The sequence below is a fragment of the Fusarium falciforme genome, chromosome 8, assembly GCF_026873545.1.
Source record: "Fusarium falciforme chromosome 8, complete sequence".
Classification (NCBI taxonomy): Eukaryota; Fungi; Ascomycota; class Sordariomycetes; order Hypocreales; family Nectriaceae; genus Fusarium; species Fusarium falciforme.
Window position 1 is genome coordinate 3,328,739 of NC_070551.1, and position 18,221 is coordinate 3,346,959.

An 18,221-nucleotide genomic window follows, 5' to 3' on the forward strand; every position below is an offset into this window, starting at 1 on the left:
CCTCGGCGACCTGTGGGGTCCCGAAGCCGATCAGTCAGCGGAAGAACGTCCGGGTGAACTAGGCTAAGATGGGAGAGATCGGCGCTTGTCTAGTCACGGTCAGGGCTGATAGGGATCTCTCTGTCAATATGCCAACAGGGGAAGCTCGCTTTCGTTTGATCAAGTGGGTAAACAGTCACATCTGCCCTAACTGATGCCGGCACTTGGCCTATATGCCCCTGAGGCTCGGGCCGCTCGTAAATGCCCGATGAATATGATGGAGATGTTCCTCAGCAGGGCAATTAGTACTGAAGATGCGTATCCCGGCTTCCGGTGTGGCTTGTCGGTTGGGTGTGGGGACCCGACTCCCCATGTATACACGAGTCGGCAAGTATAAAAGAGAGGGCTGTTCTCACCTGAGAGACTTTTTTTGCCACTTTACACTATAATACTTCTAGAGCCTCACGATTACTTACAAGAATGCTGTTCAGAGTCAGTAACTTGCTCCGCCGTGGTTTCCACTCTGCCGGAGCAAGAATGGCAGCTCCCTTTCCTGTCCCTCCAGCCGACGCGCACAAAAGACACGTCCAGACAACACTCAACTACTTCAAGCCTCTTCCAAATGGCCAAAAGCCACCGACAATCTACCCATTTAGGCCCGAGAAGCATGACTACAGTCGGTGGGCAGAGGCGGTGCCCGTCACGGTTCAGGACGTGGCGGGTGAGGAGCAGGAGTACAGTCTTGATAAGCATGGCTTCTCTTTCTTCCATCACGAGACAAAGGTGGCGGACTTCTCAAACTCAGAGCTCATCAAGAAGGAGTACCTCCCTGAGATAGAGAAAGTATTGAAGGAGGCGTAAGTTTCATGTCCGAATACACACAAGACCACGCTAAGTCTTGCCTGGAAAGAACCGGTGCAAGTTACGTCCACGTCTTCAACCCGATTGTCCGAAAACCCTCCCCCATACCGGGAAAGGCCGCTCAGGGTCCTGTATCACTGGTTCACGTCGACCTGACCCCGGAAGAGGCCGTCAAGGGCGCGCGCTTTGATCTTGGCTCCGAAGCCGATCAGCTGATGAAGGGGCGCTTCCAGGTCATCCATACTTGGCGACCTCTAAAGCCAATATACAAAGACCCTTTCGCGGTAGCCGATGCTCGCTCGATCCCCCAAGAGGATCTTGTTCATACAAAGGTCATCTTCCCAAACCGAGAGGGGTCGACGTTTAATGTGACATCGAGCCCAGGGCATAAGTTCTACTACCGATTTGGCCAGACGCCTGATATCATCACCTTGTTCAAGAGCTTTGATTCAAAGGAGGGAGTTGCTTGTCGGAACCCTCACTCGGCTTTTGTGGACCCGTCGACTGTAGATTATCCCGATCGAGAGAGTGTTGAATGTCGAGCATACGTTTTTCATGAGCATGGCAAGAATTGAACGGCTAGTTACGATAAATTAGCCTTCAGAGCTTAGAATAACTTCTTTTCTTTTTCCGCATTTACTTTCTGTACACTTAAAGGCTCTCTCTGCTCGTCAATCGACCTCGGTGGGAGCCGAGCTGCTTGGTCTCAGGCCAAAGAGAAACATGTGCCCTCTGTGCACTTTGGCAGATTATCTGTTGATGGCTCGCACCAGTTTTCGTCCGATTCGCAAGACTCGTCGAAAACGAACTCGGACCGGCCTCTGCGAATAACCCAAGAACGAGAGCGAGAGCGAAACCGATGAGTGGTGTACCTATAACGTTGGCATATACGATTCAAGAGATCTGTTGGATTGTGACCCTGTATCACGAAACCTCTAATAGATCGATATCCTTGACCTTAGCCAGAGGGTGTGTCAGATGACATACAACCCCTCTCGAGAAAAGAGGGGGCTGGAAGGATCCTGGTTCAAGACAATACAGTCATCATCTTTGGGCTCCACATCGTATTAAACACTATCGGGTCCATCAAGATCCAATAACTAAGGCACTTTCGGTTTGCTATTCTGTCAGTGATTTTCGGGCGCTATCCTATCCTTTTCAGTCAACGGGACTGACCAACCAGAGACAGAGATGGGCGAGGATAACTCGTCGTACTTGTTTCTGGTAATACTACCGCTGTGCTTTGACAGCAATAAATTATCATATAAGAACAACCCTCAACTCGTGATTGTCTTTTGGCCTGTAACGAGTTCTGTCTGTACCTAAGACAGTGCAGCTATATCAGCTGACTGGCTGAGGTACATGGATAGTCCTGACAAGTCCTAGCTCAAAACCCCACATCTCCCTGCCCTTGCAAGGCAGCAAGAGATCTCCCTCAACAACAGCCACGCGAGCAGAGACCCAGGATGTCGCGTCCACCGTCAGCTCAGCGAGATCAATCCCCCTCTGTTCAGCGTCCTGAGGTACCGAAATACTCTTACATACCTCTCCGGTCTTCAACGAACTCCAAACAATTTCGGCTTCTGAAGGTTCATAGAGGAGCCGATGAGGACGAAGTCGAGTGCGAGTTGATAATCCACAGCCTGGATAATGCACCAGAGTACGAAGCGCTCTCCTATGTTTGGGGCAGCCCAGTTCCCCAAGCAAGGATCCGATTGGCCACGGGCTACGCGGAGGTTGGACCAAGTCTGTACGCTGCGCTTCGCGGCTTGCGATATCCAGATTCACCTAGGATGATCTGGGCTGATTCGCTGTGCATCAACCAGGCTGATGTTTCCGAACGGAACTCTCAGGTCCAAATCATGTCCGACATTTACTCAAGAGCCAGCAGAACTTTGATATGGCTGAGCGACGCAACCCCCGAACTTGAAGGCGCCATCTCGACGTTCCAGTCGATGCACTCTCGCTCTACAGAAGAATCACACAACTCGGGAACCCGAACGTCTAGCGAATCGGAGAAGACGTCTGAAGGCCCTGCTCAGGCCTCAGCGCCACCATCGCTAATCAGTCGAATATATGGCCCGGCTGTGGCATCTCTATTCAGCTTGCCGTGGTTCACTCGGAAATGGGTGATCCAGGAGGCTGTCAAATCTCAGAACCCGGTCTTCGTTATCGGAAAGCAAACCCTGCCTTGGGGCGTCCTCCTCGACGTCGCCCGAGATTCAATCCTATCGACGTTCACAATACAGCTGCAGCAGCCTCAGCAATCACAGCAAGTCGCCATACATGCCATGAACCTCATGCTAATGGCTAGCTTGAGGGCTGAAGAGCCTCAGAACCTGATGGCGCTGCTTTCCGCAACCACGAACTTCTCTTGTACTGAAGATAAGGACTATCTCTTTAGTGTTCTCGGGCTGATGCCGCCGTCGCTGCGGGCGTCTCCTCTGCTTCAGCCTGATTACGACATTTCCTTTTCCGAGATGCTTCAAAGACTGGTGAGATGGAGTCTAGAAGAGAGGAGAAGTCTGGACTTTCTTGGCCTGTGTTACTTCCAACCTTCGACCTCCGGCGAGCCCTCCTGGATGCCCCAGCTCACTCGAGGATTCCCTGACATACCTTTGCCTATGAGGAAACAGGAGTACTTTCGAGCTGGTGGGCCCAGTTCTATCACTGTAGCCTTCGCCGATACGAGCAAACTTAACATGAACGGGAGAATCATCGATACGATTGAGGCGGTTTGTTCAAGTCGCCCGGCACAAGTTGAGAGCCTCATCGCCGCGAACAATCCTAAAAACGTATATGAATGTGTTCAGATTATGCTAAAATGCCACCAGACTGCAGCAGCATGGTCGAGGGGTGTAATGGCGATAGCAGAGGTCACAGAGGAAGATTTCTCGTCACGGAGATTCGCCGACCTCGCCGAGACGTTGACGTGGGCTAGATACCGCGAACAGGACACTTCAGACAGCGTTGACGCTTTCCATGGCTACGTAAATGCCTGCAAACATATTGATTCCTGGGCCGTGGTTGACGGTATCGACTTCAAGGGGTTTCTGTCCCTTGCTGGGCCTGTTAGGGAGCCTACCAGCAGGTTTGAGTTGTCTGCGGGTGCCGGAGTTATCAATTACTGTCGACTCACTGCCCGTACGTGTGGTGGGAGACTGGTTTCAGTTCCTGTCGAGTGTCAAGTGGGTGATCGGATATGCATCTTCAATGGCTCGAGCATGCCGCATGTTCTTCGGGCTTGTTGTGGCGGCGGGTATGTTGTCGGGGGAGAGTGTTACGTGCACGGGTTGATGTATGGCGAGGCCTTGGAGTTGGAAGGATGCTGTGAAGAAGTGATCACTTTGGTTTAGCGAAGAAATAGCGTGTTGGACTTCGTTTTGAACAAGCAATGGCAAGAGACAAGCTTGTTTTTTGGTGTTGGCAACATGTTGAGTTTGTATATGACCTTAGCAAGGTCTCGTCTGCCATCTTCCACCAGAACACCTGAGTGACGTCGGGATGATCCAAGGAGGGATGTTTGTTCCGAGCAGATCTATACTCTGAACCGGGGATATGGACCGTCCTACACCTACAACTCCATGCCTTCTCGTGCAGCAACAACCCTTGAGCACAGTGCATTTATCCTCGTGTACTTCTCAAAGTTCTCAACCAGAACCACAAAAGGATTAGCTAGGTCGGAACCGCGGTGCACAAGAATGTCGGCATGGAAGAGGGCGCGATCGGCGACATTGTGATTGGACAGAAGGATATCAACGCCCTCCTCCCGAGCGATGTCCGCGAATCAATTTTGCGACGTAATTTTCATCTCGCGCAGGTTCTGCTATCTCGGAGTTCCAGTACCCCCAGATAGCCCGGCAACGTGGGGCTCGGAGTTATCAAAAACTGCGAAGATCAGTGAGATGGTGCCTAGAGTCTGACCAGGGGTGTGCACGATCTTGATCGTAACGTTCCCAGACTTCACAACGTCGCCGTCTGCTACAACCTTGTCTTTGGTTGGCACTGACCACGAGTTGTTCTGGGTTCTGTCTTACGCATCCTCAAACGCATAGATGGCTGCGCTAAATTTCCTTTGAAGGTACTTAGCACCTCCGAAGTGATTGATGTGCTCATGCGTGATGATGACATGCTTGATATCGCTCCCCTGAAACCCAGGTGCTTCCAATCTAGGAAGAAGGATAGCCTCAATCTCTTCCTGATTGTCGAGGGCACCAATTAAGATGCGTCAGTCGCGAGGTCCAGGGCTTCGTTAAGATATCGCGTGACATTCTCCTTCTGCTCGTGAAGGAAGGTCGTTATATTAAAGAACTAATCAAGTGGGAGGATTTGCGCGTAGACCGCTATGGAATGCAGGGCTAGTAAAATGGTCGCCGAAAGGGAAGAACGAAGGGAAACCATCGTGCAATTCGGCAATTTCTTTCGTCTAATAAATTATGAGATTAGCTTGATTCCAGCATGAAGTGATAGAACAAATCCATGGTCCTAACAGCTATCAACCACACATCGAGTGACACTTACCAGACTTCGGGCGGTGCTTTCAATCACTCTTCGACACTTGATGGTAGAACGCCACGATAAAAGCTCATGTCTTAGGCTAGAGACGAGGTAGGAGGCTTCAATATATATTTTTTGACTTTCAACACATACTTAACACTGCCAGTAGACATTCTAGGGTCAAACCTATATCAGACCTTCAGAACAGCTAACTATTAGCGGAAATCGGAATTACCCCGACACTTATACGGCTTGAAACTGACAAATCCAGCGGTCAAGACATCGGCTCCCACTTACATAGAGCTTGGTCAACCTCGCATGATCTTGCGCGATCGCCCCTTGGTGATTTCCGCAGCCCCGTCAGCCTCGCCACGTAGACGCATCACCCTTGTTGAAACTCCAATACTATCCCCTGATCCCTTGAAAGGTGGGATAAGGTTTACACTGTACCGAATGGGCCATCACGCCGATGCAACTGGCTGACATTGAATGGTCTGGACATAGAAATACTACTTAGGTTACCCAGTCAGGTCACTGATATCCAACCCCGGTGATCTAGCGTTCCTCAAAGAGTACCGTGCGGTGACGATAGTGGGATTACCGCTCACTCCTGCTACGACGTTAACTCCAAGTATCCCACTTATGGTTGGTGATAGGAACGAATCAACTAGTTAATACCTTGTCATTTCTGACGCTTGCATGCTTCCGCTATGAAGCCGTTGCAAGCCGCCTTTGACCTATATTTGACGGTCCCATCCAGAGAGCTGCGCTGCTCACTGATCAATGTATCTAATGATAGGATGTTCATGATACCTCAGCAGAAACATAACAACTCCGGGCCTCTTTGCTCTGGTCTAGGGTAAAGCCCTGGTATTTCCTTGCAGGAATAAGACATTAGTCAGTTGAAAGAACATTATATAAGCTACTCATGTAAGGTGAGACGATCTGCCCGATGAATATGGTTTTAGAACAGGTTGGCCAACAGCGTGAAACTAATCGCAATGGATGTTGGAAAATATGCAACCTAAGGGAGTTTAAATTGAATTTAAACTGAACATGTTACGCTGAGTTTTATTCTATAAGGTTCATATCGAAAGCCCCAACATGATAGGCCCTATGTACGGTCTACCTATTAAACAGCCTGATCCGAAACTAGATTCTCTTCGCAAATTTGACCAGTCTTTCACAACTCAACTTCCATCTTCAACCCTAATTCTTCCACAGCATGGGCTGTTCACTTCTTTGTGTCGTCCTCTCGGTTCAGTACGGCCCCCATCTCGTGCGATTCTGGTGTTCCCACCCCCTCCTGAGGCTTGTCCACGGGCATTTCCTTCTTAGACTTTTTGCTCAAGAAAGGAAAGTAGAAGTGCGGGTGGAATATTGTGAGGAGCCACACAGAGGCGAGAATCATGGCACCGTCGAGGATCATGAAGGTAGTTTCGTTCTGCATGAGGTCGCTTCCCCATCCCATCTCCATTTCGGGGATACTGTAGCCCTGTCAGTCAACTGTGAATATTATGAACACGAGGGAAGGCCTACCGATAGATACAACGGATGATGATGGCAATGTACGCCACGGTAATGATATAAACGAAAGTCTTTGTCTTCTTGTCACTTGCCCTCGTATGGATGGCCCCAGTCGAATCCTCGGTAGGTCCAATTTCGCCAGCGGATGACTGCAGCCTCGCAGAACCATTCTTGATGGCGCGACGTCTTCTCCAGATATACAGGAGCATGAGGCCACCGCAAAAGATCATATTGGCCATCTGAAAGACAACACCTGCAATGAGCATGGACGAGCCTGCATCAAGCAGGCTCTGGTTTACTTCTTCTCCTCCAGTAGCAACGGAGGAGACACCACCACCGGCAGCCTGGATGACGATTGAGAAGAGGTCACTACCAACGAAAACCCAGGGGTACAAGACCGGCTTGATGAAACTGTATTGCCGTCCGTACCAGAGAACGAGGTGTTTAAACGTGACCGAGATGGCGGCCGCGACGAGCGTTGGGCCGAGGATAAGCAGGACCAGTTGGATGACGAAGGCGTTGTATACCCAGGGGTTTTGGCTCATGACGGCGCGACCGGCGTAGCCTATGAGCTCAAAGAGTGTGCCGATGGCGAGCCAGATGGAGTACGACCAAGTGCGACCCTTGATTCCGAGCCAGACCTGAGCGACGAGGGCGATTCCATATGCGACGACGAAGAAGACGCAGCCTCCAAGGCTAAAGTAGTCACCGTAGAGGGAGGCCTCTACAGGGCAGCGATCGGTCACTTTGTGGCATGTCGCGTAGCTTGGGGGCTCGTAGCCGGGCGGCAACGTGGTGTTTGTTGACATGGCGAGCCAGTTTGCAGAAGACAACGGTTGGAACGATGACGACGTAAGCTCGAGGTCGAATCTTCTGGGGGAGGCTCAGCTTTTAGAAAAGACGTGCCCAGGAGATAGCGGGCTTAAAACCTCGCCAAGAGCGACTTGTGGGGTGACGACGAAGATGGAGGGCATGGATCAAGTAAGGTTGCGGGTAGCGAGATGAGGCGCAGTAAGGCGAGGTAGGGATTAATGATGGTAAGCCAAGGATTGTTGATATACGAGCGCAAATCAGATCCATGGATGATTTCTTGGCTTCTAGACGAGTGAAGGGCGTGTCGTGTTTGGCATGGCCGAGGCGAGAGAAGGAGATTTGTTAGTACGAACTTGCTCTTGTCCACATTGAACGACCTCACGCAGCCAATAAAAGTCTTCAAAAGGGCTCAAACGTGTCCTTAACAAAGAAAAACAAGCATCGCAACCCGCGTCACCTCAAATATCGGATCGTCAAGGCGAGACGAAACGCCAAGAGGATCAAGGGTGGTGTGGGCTGATCGTTTAGCCTCGGTTCCCCATCTGATTTGTCGAGGTTTTGTGGGAGTGTCAAAGCTTGCTCGGTCTTTTCGGTTCTCTCGCGTTGCTCGGGATCAGATGCAGGGGTTCTTTTTTTTTTTTTTTACCCCCGGATAAAATGCTGCGGCAGGTCGGTCTTGAACATTGTTGACGTGGGGGTTTCCTTGTGGTTTGTCTAAAAGGTCGGGCGTCCATATGGATTCTTCCTCGTTACTCCTGAAATTAAAAATCAGATCCTGAGTGCGTCTAGGATTGAGATGATTTCCGTCATCAATTACAGTCACGATGATCCATGTTAGACAGGAGAGGCCTTTAATGACGAAAAAAAATTCAAAAACGTGAAGCTATAGAGATGAAGTACAGAAGGGATAATGACGAATGGCCAGTGGCCATTGGCCTGCAAATCACATTTGTTCGCCGCAGGCAAATGGTCGCGGTTCACTTAACAACCCTGAGTGTTCAGCCCTCCTTGGTCAAAACATCACCGCCTTCGGCGTAGGCGTCAACGCGGTAGCCGGCGAACTCACGAGCCTTGACGCCGTGAGCAAACAAAATATCAAGTTCTTCAAACGTCTTATCCTTAGTCTCTGGAAGACGGAAAAATGTCCATACAAAGAAGACAAAGGCGCACCCAGCCCAGAAGAAGCCAGTTTTGCCACGCCAGTCACCGGCAGTTGGGTTCAGCATGTATGGGTTGATGACATTGCAAATGATCTGTGCGACATAGTAGACAATACGGCTGAGGCAGATGCTCTTGTTCCGGAGGCGGGTCGAGGAAACTTCAGAGATGATGGCGTAGCAGACAGGACCGACAGTTAAATAGTAAACGCCGAGCCACAGAAGCATCATGCTGGCCTGCGCGTAGTTGCCACCTTCCGAGTTACTAGCCCCGACGCTGATGAAGCCGACGGCCAGCAGGATTGCAGTAAGGAGACCGAGGCCCCAGAGGTACAGGGTCCGGCGGCCAAAGGGGTGAAGCAACCACCAGGAAACAATGGTGCCGACAGAAGCAATGCCAAGTCCACCCACGGACATGCGGAATGAGATTGACTCGGGAAGGCCGGCTTGGACGAAGAAATATGTAGGAGTGCCGCCCATGGCCGAGCCACAGAAGGGTTGAGCAGCGAATGCCATGCATGCGATCTCAGTTCGGCGGAGGTCAACCCCGCGGAAGCAATCGATATAGGAGGTGCCTTGGTCAATAGACTTCTCAATCTCATTGGTGTGGATCATCATAGCGACGGTTTGCTTGGCGTTGACGCCTTTTGACGTGGAGCCAAGGCGAGTGACAGACTTTTCCGCCTCGTCATAGTTTCCAGTGCGGACAAAGTACCAGGGAGACTCAGGGGCAAACCAGAGCACGATGAAAAGGGGAACAGGCCAAGCCCACTGGATGGCGAATGGAACGCGGTAAGACCATTTGCCCTCCCTATCAGAGAACCCAGCCTGCACGCCGGCGGAGACGAGCTGGCCAAGGGCCCAGCATAGGTTCACATAGACAGTGAGATAGCCACGGAGGACCATGGGGCAGACCTCGGATGCGTAGGCCGGGGCCATGGTGGCAAAAACTCCCCAGGGAATGCCGCAGAGGAATTGTCCAACCAGTAGAACGGGGAGGCTGGGGGAGAAGAAGGAGATGAAGACGCAGCCGCAGATGATGACGAGCGAGGCGAGGAGGACCTTGCGGTAACCAAACTTGTGAGTGAAGAAACCGTTGGCAAAGGCGCCGATGATGGTTCCCACGCTAACGGCATTGCTGAGGCCATTTTGCCAGGAGGCAGTGATCTGGTACGTGTCGGACTCGGGAATGTACTCTCCGTAGTGCTTTCTGAAGGAGGGCTGAGCGAAGAAGGAGGAGATCAGGACGATGTCGTATCCTTCCATGATGATGGAGGTCGATAGCAGGACAGACCACATGACGGCCAGAGGGTATCGCCGAATAGCTTCGACAAAGGTGAGTTTGTGCTCTTCCTCGGCTGCCTGCTTGGCGATGGCTAGGTCCTTGATGCCGTGATAGTCGTGAGGGTGGTCATCTTGGCTGACCCTGGTCACCTTGTCATCGTTGATAGCCATGGTGGAGCATATACCCGGGACGCCTGTGGTAGCTGGTGGTCAATGTCTGCGAACTATGGGGATGGTGATGACAGAAACAATCCACATGAAGGGAGAAAGGATTGTATTTAAGCGGTGGGCATGAATGTCAGGGGTGAAGCATCTCGTGCAATTGGTCCTCAGCGTTTACTCTCGTCTGGGTAAGGCTCGTTGACCATCCAGTCGGATCACCCCACAACCCCAGTTCTCCGCGCATTAGACATTGCGGGGATGAGAGTCAAATGGAATGGGTTAATGGTTCATGCCATGCCATTCTCATTTGGCCTGTTTACCCGGCTCACCATGTCGAGGCCGGTCGTATGGTCCCCCACCGGAGCGGCCTCTCTCCACCGGAGGTTGATGGTGAGTCTCCGGCGGGGGGCCCCGCACAACACGGCAGGTACTATTGCTGTACAGTGATGATTGCCCAGTGTGAGGAAAGAAAAGAGTATTAGGTTGACAGCAACTCTGATTTCTTCATGTCCAATTAAGGAAACAATTTATTAAAACTATTAACTTGTTAAAAAAGCTATTCTCTAACGGCGACCTTATGTCTTGAGTTTCCCCGGATTGGCTGGATGTTGCCAATGGCCAAGCAGCCAGTTCAGTTCCCTCTGGGGAAAGTGCGACCCCACCAATGACTGCCGGGTTGGCTTCCCCGCGGCCATGGTGCAGGTGCACCGCTCACGCGATTCTAGCCGACTTCATCTCGACAACCACCAACGTAGTCTTATCACATCCACTGATACAAACATACGTTTTTCTCATGGCAAGGCTGCTCTCGTACCTCTCTACCTCCGATTATTGCGACCCCATGTCTCCCGTCTTCTGATTGCTATGCAACCTCGTGGGTCGACGTCCATCTCGGCCGCGCAACGCAATGGCCGAGGCTCAGATCAAGTGCGACATCTGCAATTGCACCTTTGCACGCCAGGAACACTTGACGCGCCATACTCGCAGCCACACCCGTGAGAAGCCCTACCGATGCCTTCAGTGCAGCAAGTCCTTCTCACGCCTGGACGTCCTTCAACGGCACATCTCATCCCATGAGCAGAGCGCTTCCGACCTGGCTGGCGCCTCTGCTAGAGCCTGTCGTGAGTGTGCTATCAGCCGTGTCCGGTGCTCTAAAGGATCACCCTGTAGGCGATGTCACGCGAAGAACCTCGAGTGCACTTATCCCGTACAACGGAAACGCAAGGCTTCCGTAGACCACCGTGATGCCCCAAGCCCCGACGCGATTGACCTCGGAAATTCGACACCGCAGCTGAGAGTACCCAGACCCAGTGGAGAACATGATGCTGAGAACTCGACCATGGACCCGACTGTACCCCCGATTGACCAAGTCATCTGGACACCGACTATCAACCTGACGAGTAACGCGAGCTTTCCACAGGAGCCACCTGGCGCGGCCTTTCGTTCAGTCGACGCCAACAACTTTTCCCTGAGCCAAGGATTGCCCGAACCTGTGCTAGGCATGTCTGCACTAAACTGGCTATCACCTCAGTATCAAGAGGTGACGGAGTGGGATAGTCAGCTTATCGCAACATCTGGTAACGGCATGGCATTGGGTGACTTCGAATTTGCCCTGGGTTTCTCCCGAGCCGCTCTTTCTCCAGACACTTCACCGCAGGGGCACTCTAGTCAAATACAGAGGCCCCTTGTCGAACACGGTCCTTGGATTTTGCTCGAGCAACAAGATGGGGAACCTGTCGCCATGGACAACTCCCGCTCAGTGTCTGCTAAAAGTCCGACGTCTTCAAGAGATTCAAGGGCGACCGAGGGAAGATTTTATGTCGATGGCGCGGCCGCGAGGGCTCCATTCAGAGGCTGCCTGACCGAGACACACCCAACAACGGACATATCTCCTTCTGATAGAAGTACAGGCGACCCCAACCATACATCCACTCCTCTCTCCGCAAGCTTCGAGGCTGAACGTATGCCAACAATCGGGGAGGATCTGGTTCTTGAATCTGTCTACGACGGCTTGATACTACAAGTGCAGTCAACCTCTCATATTCAAGCTCTCAACCTTGCGCCGACGACAATCCCTCCGTTGCCTCACATTCGGCGTTTTGTCAAGCTTTACTTTGAAAAATTTCACCCCCCCTACCCATTTGTTCAGAAGAGCAGGTTTGCTCGAAATCCCAGATGTCCACTACCACAGCCAGATGACTGGGTTCTGCTTCTCGCCGTCTCAGCCGTCGGCGCCTGGTACTGCCCCGAGGCTCAGAGCCTTGGGTGGCGGGACGCAATGTTCAAAATGGTTAATGCCCATATGGTGTTCTGCATTTCCTCCCCCCCTCGAGATGACCACGAGCTTCTCTGGCGACCATCAGGACAGACCTCTACCTCTGTTCGCTTCGGCCTACCAACTCTTCAAGCTAGCATTCTCAATCTCATTTGGATGGTCCAAAGCGGCAGGGAAAACCTGATACACCGGGCTATGGCTGATCGACATCACATCGTGGAGCAGTGTAAGGCTCTAAACCTTTTATCCATGCGAGAGTCAGACTTCAAAATTGACACTTCTCCACCGGAACTTCTGATAGAGCGATGGTCAGACTTCCAGGCTAAGATCCGCACAGGAATGATGACATGGGTTAGTAATTGGAGTGACAGCCGGTTATGATTATCAACGCTGCTGACGGATACGTAGCTCCTGGACTGCATTTTTGTGTTCGAATTCAACTGCCAGCCCCTTGTACACCTTGCGGATATCTCGTCGCCTTTGCCATGCACTGAAAACCTCTGGGAAACCCCGACTTTGGAGGAGATCAACAGTAACAAACCTGGTCAGGGTCACCCAAGTCACTATACCACCAAGTATGCTGACACCATTCACCACAGGTCCAATGCCCGAATCAATCGAAATCCTATATATGGAGAAGCGATTACCGCCGCATCTCGGCGAGTTCGGCTACCTGCTACTCATCTACGCAATACTTGGGAGGACGAGTGAGGCCATGACTCAGTACCAGACTCGACTGTCGAACTGGGTACCCAATGCCAGAATCGAGTCCCGCTCAACTCTTCAGTCTGTTGCCGAAACATGGCCACCAGCGCTACCCATCATGTCGAAATGGAGAAACAGCGCCTGTGACTGCCTCGATATCCTGCATTGGTACGCAAATGGAACTGTGGCAAGGGCAGGTGGACTGGAACATCCAACTATTTTGCACCTCCATCTCTCGCGGCTGCTGCTGCTGACGCCAATCAAGCACATGCAATACGTGGCTGCGTTGTCTGATGTGGGAAGCTCCAGTGGAGGCTTTGACAAGATCAAGTACAAGGAGGCGTGTGGTCATCTACGCAAATGGGTTATTGCCGATCAGTTCAAGGCGAGGCTCGCACTCGTCCACGCCGGGGCCGTTCTGTGGTATGTCCGTCGATATAGCGTCAACGACTTCCTGGAGCCTTTCGCGGTTTATGCGGCTACCCTGTGTCTCTGGGTGTACAGCGTGTCCACGGTGTCCACAGTGCACCAGCAAGAGCCCAGAGCTCGGCCATCAAATGGAACCCCGGACTCGGGCGAAAGAGTGGACAGTATGTCAACAGCCGGTGTCGAGTCGGATGAGGAGCCGGAAATATACTTTATCTATCTCGATCGGCCCTGCGATGACGAAATGGTGCAGACGTATGTAAGGCTGGGGCACAAGATGTCAGCAAATTTGCTTCGAGTAGGAAACATCTGCAATGTTGGAGCACCTCGAAAGATTCTACAGGAGGGGCTGCGGCTGCTGTCTGGCAAAGGCAGACGAATGTCAAGAATAGCACAAAGTCCAGCAAACCGGTGGGGTATAAGCAACTCGTTTGGCGCGATTCTGGAATCTCTAATCCAGGCCACACCTGTAGAATGCGCCTCGTCAGGAGAGAGAAGGAAGGATATGGGACATGATTTGAATGAGTCTATCTATGGGTGAGAAACCCTCCCTGTTTCTCCAAATTCCAAGAAAGCCTTTGAAGCTACCTTGATAGCGTACCTGTGTACTCAGGGGTTGGGGTTTCCCTATCTCGTGTTATCCTGTCATTGTCCACCAAATGGCCACTACCTCATAAATACTGGCATCTCATCTAGTGGGCAAGCAACCTTGGCAACTTGGCCTCCAGAGTAGGTCTCGCCGCCGTTCAAGTGAGTCCACTTGGATTCGTCTTCCAAGGGCGGAAGGTAAACCTCGAGAGTGCGGGCGCCAGCCTCCAGCACTGGGCAGACGAGATATCTGTCCCCGTACATGTACTGGGTTGGCGTCTCCCACGACCTCTTATCCCCCGGAAACTCGTAAAACAGTGGCCTCATGATGGGGCTTCCTTTTTCGTGGGCCTCCCTCATCAGCCGCCTTGTATAGCCCCGCAAGCTCTCGCGGACCTGGATATACTTGCGGCAAATATCATAGACCTCGGGCCCATACGACCACACCTCGTTGGCTGCGCCGCTGCAGCAGGTAGCGCCGCCTGTGGTGCCTTGCTGAGGCTGTCGCGGCTCCCGATCGCCGTGGAGCCTCATGACGGGACAGAAGGCGCCCCATTGGAACCATCGCACAAAGAGCTCGCGGAACTTGGGGTCGTCCGGGTCACCCCCGTGGAAGCCGCCAATGTCGGTCGTCCACCAGGGTATGCCGGCGATGGCCATGCTGAGACCGGCTGCCAGCTGATTTCTGAAGCTAGCCCACGATGAGGCGATGTCACCGCTCCAGACCAGGGCGCCATACCTCTGGCTGCCGGCCCAGGCGCAACGGGCCAGGTTGACAATGTCGGCTTGGCCTTCACTCCGTTGTCCCTCGTAGAAAGCTTTGGCATACTCTACGGGATAGACATTGCCGATGGTTGAGTTGGATCCAAGGAAGTACCGGTAGTTATCAAAGTCGTAGGCCGTGTACTCAGGCTCGGCCTCGTCTAGCCAAAAGGTCTTGATGCCCTTTGCGAAGTAGTTCCTCCTGATGACCGACCACAGCCACTCCCGTGCCCTGGGATTTGTCACGTCGATATGAATCGTCTCGCCCTCGAAATCGAGGCCGGTGCGCACACCGCGGTCCGTACGGATGAGATAGCCGTGCTCAAGCATATGGTGGTAGTTCTCTGACTTCTTGTCGACCGTTGGCCATATTGAGACCATTAGCTCAACGCCCATGTCCTTGAGCTCTCTAACCATGGCGTCTATCAAAGATCAGCCTGTTTCCTCTCCTCTGTCACAACGCTCTGAAGCGGTCCCTTGAGGGCAAAGAATGCAACTTACCGGGATCAGGCCAGTACGTAGGGTCAAATTTCCACTCTCCTTGCTTAGGCCAGTGGAAGAAATCGATAACGATGAGATCGAGGGGTATATTGCGCGCCTTGTACTGCCGTGCAACTTCGAGCAGCTCTTGCTGGGATTGATAACGAAGTTTGCATTGCCAGAATCCCAACCCGTACTCAGGCATCATTGGAACCTTACCCGTCACACCAGCGTAACTCTCGACGATCTCGGCTGGCGAGTCCCCAAACACGACCCAGTAGTCTAGGGCCTTTGTTGAGTAGGCTTCGAACGTAGTAATGTTCTTTCCAAACACGGCACGCCCGATGGAAGGGTTATTCCACAGGATGCCGTATCCGAGCGACGAGAGGGCGAACGGGACGCTGGCCTGTGAGTTGCGATGGGCCAGCTCAAGATCTTGGCCCTTGAGGTCGAGCCAGGGCTGCTGATACTGTCCCATACCAAAGATCTTCTCATCCGGGTCGGGGCTCTCCCACCGCATGGTGAGGCGGAAGTTGTCGGTGCTGGGGATGCCCTTGAACTCGCGCGCCTCAACCTCAATGGCGCTGCACTTGGGGTCGAGCAGATCGCGTCTGTTGCGGACGTACTCCTCAATCGACACAGTGCCGCGGGAGTTGCCGAGGACGAGCTTGCCCAGGTTTGAGATGTGAACCTTGGCCTTTCCGTTGGTGATGACGGCAGCGTCGTCCGAGATGTGAATCTCGGGCTCGACGGGCTGGGCTGGGAGGAGGGCCCAGTTCTCTGTCGGCATCATGCTAGACTTTGTGGACCGCACGCGGAAGGCGTTTGGGCCCCAGGGCTGCACCCAGAGCTCCTCGGCGTCATATCTGAAGACGAGGGTGTTTTCTTGACGAAGAAGCATGGTTTCTTTGATAGGTTACTTTGAGGGTAATGGCAGAAACGTTGGTTCATGCATCAGCTTCTCTCAACCAACTTATGACAGCGCCAGCTTTTAGCCAGAGAGAGGTTGTCCAGGATGTTTTGGCGTTCCCTTATCTCCGCCGCCGGGGCTGAGATGCCGTCATTCATGTCTTGGGCGCCCACCGGAGGAGGATGCGATACCCACCCCCACCGGAGTTGTTGGTCTCAGTCCCGGGGGCAGAGATACGACTCCAGCAGGGATGGCTCATCTAACTTTGTTTAAACTTTACCTTTTAATTGGAGAGCCCGAGTCAGGGCCGTACTGTAGCAGCAAGGGCGGCCCAGGGTTTATCCAATATCACCCGCCTCCCCGCTCTCCACCGGAGGCATGAGAAAACCTCATGGCGCCCAGGAGGGGGAGGCTTGGCGAGATATGGGGAAGGCGAGTTTTCCCCGTGGGGTATCATGCAATGAGTGATCTTGGCATCGGGAGAGAGCTGTTTGTTGTTGCTAGTGACTTGAACATACTGGGCTTTTACAATGTAAGTTTGTACAAGATGCCATCGCACGTCTGTTGCATTTTCACGTCTTTTCCTGGACAGCCTCCCTGGAGAGGCTTAAAGGCAAATTGTTGCGTAATGGATTTGAATTTCAAGGGCATAGTCAATGTGGGGGTTTCTTGGATATTCTATTGAAAACAGGCCTTGCTGTAATGATCAATCCAGGACTATTATAGATGAAGATGCAAAACTTGACAAGAATGTCTACATGGGTTCATAGCAACCCCCTCTCCCGGCAGTTCTTCTTTCCCTTCAAAAGCTCGCACGCCCAAGGGGTAGCATTGCGGAGCAGTGTGCAAGTCCGCCTATAAAAAGAAGCACCTGCAAGGTCGAGTTGCAGAGAAGAGCCAAGCCCCCAAGAGCTGCAGGCAAGATTCTGCGCACCTGCATGAAGAGCTGGGAAGGCCGCTCCACCTCACCAAGAAGAACAATTTACGCCATCGGTGTCAATTACAGCTGAACGAGTGCAATCACACCAACGAGGGCTATCAGACGGGCCATCCCAAAGTAGGGTCGTAACTCGGTACCAAGATTAGGCTCATCAGTTGCTGTCGTCGTTGTGAGGGATCCTGTTGTGGTGGTTGCATCTGCAAACTTGCGTGAGTACATTCCTACCAACACATGGTGTTAAGTCGCCGATAACTAACCTTGATCGCCCGAATGAGTTGATGTCCGCAGGAGGTTCATTGTGCTGGTTCCCCTGCCGCAACCCAGGAAGGGAGTCCACGTTGTTACATCAAGGTCCTGATAGATCCTGTGCGTAACGCATTCCACATCACTGCAGCAATCATCAGTACCAAAGCAGAGTGACCGAAATCCCGAGATGCCGTACCATAGAACTTCACCACCGTCGATTCCTAACGCTGTTCTGCCCGAGCATCGAGTATACACATCGTCGCGTCCGCATCCGCCAAAACTGCTGATGGTTGTAAAAGGTTCATTGATGCACGACACCCAGTCTGAGAAACCTTAGTAGCTAGAAATTCATGAGGGAACATTGCGACTAACAGTAGTTTCCCCTGGTCCCGTTCTTGCCCATCCCGACGTAGTATTCATCTCTCGGAACCTGAGTCGTAGCGAGAGCGTAGTATGACGTGCTGATTTGTGTCGAACTCGCGTCTCGTTCCGCCAAATTCGCGGGTGGCAGAGTAAGGGCTGGGCCTGGGCTTGCGCGGACGGTGGTAGTGAGCGCCAGGAGCTGCGCGGCAAAGAAGGCGAGGCTGTGCATCGTGGTTTATCGTGTAG

General features: G+C 52.5%; 6 protein-coding genes across 6 annotated transcripts; 2 read left to right on the forward strand and 4 right to left on the reverse strand.

Moving 5' to 3' along the window:
• Nucleotides 1–2,306: 2,306 nt before the first annotated feature.
• NCS54_01079800 (HET-domain-containing protein) lies at nt 2,307–4,333 on the forward strand (the record flags this gene model as incomplete). Its single annotated transcript, XM_053156093.1, has 3 exons — nt 2,307–3,575; nt 3,675–3,931; nt 4,297–4,333. 3 exons carry the CDS (start codon nt 2,307–2,309, stop codon nt 4,331–4,333), a joined length of 1,563 nt encoding a protein of 520 aa, XP_053012068.1.
• Nucleotides 4,334–6,571: 2,238 nt separating this feature from the next.
• Nucleotides 6,572–7,673, reverse strand: NCS54_01079900 (Hypothetical protein; the record flags this gene model as incomplete). Its single annotated transcript, XM_053156094.1, has 2 exons — nt 6,572–6,824; nt 6,877–7,673. The coding sequence occupies 2 exons, from the start codon at nt 7,671–7,673 to the stop codon at nt 6,572–6,574; spliced, it is 1,050 nt and encodes a 349-aa protein (XP_053012069.1).
• Nucleotides 7,674–8,675: 1,002 nt separating this feature from the next.
• NCS54_01080000 (MFS domain-containing protein) lies at nt 8,676–10,289 on the reverse strand (the record flags this gene model as incomplete). The annotated part of the gene is made up of 1 exon (XM_053156095.1): nt 8,676–10,289. One exon carries the CDS (start codon nt 10,287–10,289, stop codon nt 8,676–8,678), a length of 1,614 nt encoding a protein of 537 aa, XP_053012070.1.
• Nucleotides 10,290–11,187: 898 nt separating this feature from the next.
• On the forward strand, nt 11,188–14,227 carry NCS54_01080100 (Hypothetical protein; the record flags this gene model as incomplete). Its single annotated transcript, XM_053156096.1, has 3 exons — nt 11,188–12,906; nt 12,964–13,099; nt 13,155–14,227. 3 exons carry the CDS (start codon nt 11,188–11,190, stop codon nt 14,225–14,227), a joined length of 2,928 nt encoding a protein of 975 aa, XP_053012071.1.
• Nucleotides 14,228–14,352: 125 nt separating this feature from the next.
• NCS54_01080200 (Hypothetical protein) lies at nt 14,353–16,417 on the reverse strand (the record flags this gene model as incomplete). Its single annotated transcript, XM_053156097.1, has 2 exons — nt 14,353–15,458; nt 15,538–16,417. The coding sequence occupies 2 exons, from the start codon at nt 16,415–16,417 to the stop codon at nt 14,353–14,355; spliced, it is 1,986 nt and encodes a 661-aa protein (XP_053012072.1).
• Nucleotides 16,418–17,426: 1,009 nt separating this feature from the next.
• Nucleotides 17,427–18,204, reverse strand: NCS54_01080300 (Hypothetical protein; the record flags this gene model as incomplete). The annotated part of the gene is made up of 4 exons (XM_053156098.1): nt 17,427–17,563; nt 17,624–17,754; nt 17,809–17,935; nt 17,985–18,204. The coding sequence occupies 4 exons, from the start codon at nt 18,202–18,204 to the stop codon at nt 17,427–17,429; spliced, it is 615 nt and encodes a 204-aa protein (XP_053012073.1).
• Between the last annotated feature and the right edge of the window lie 17 nt (nt 18,205–18,221).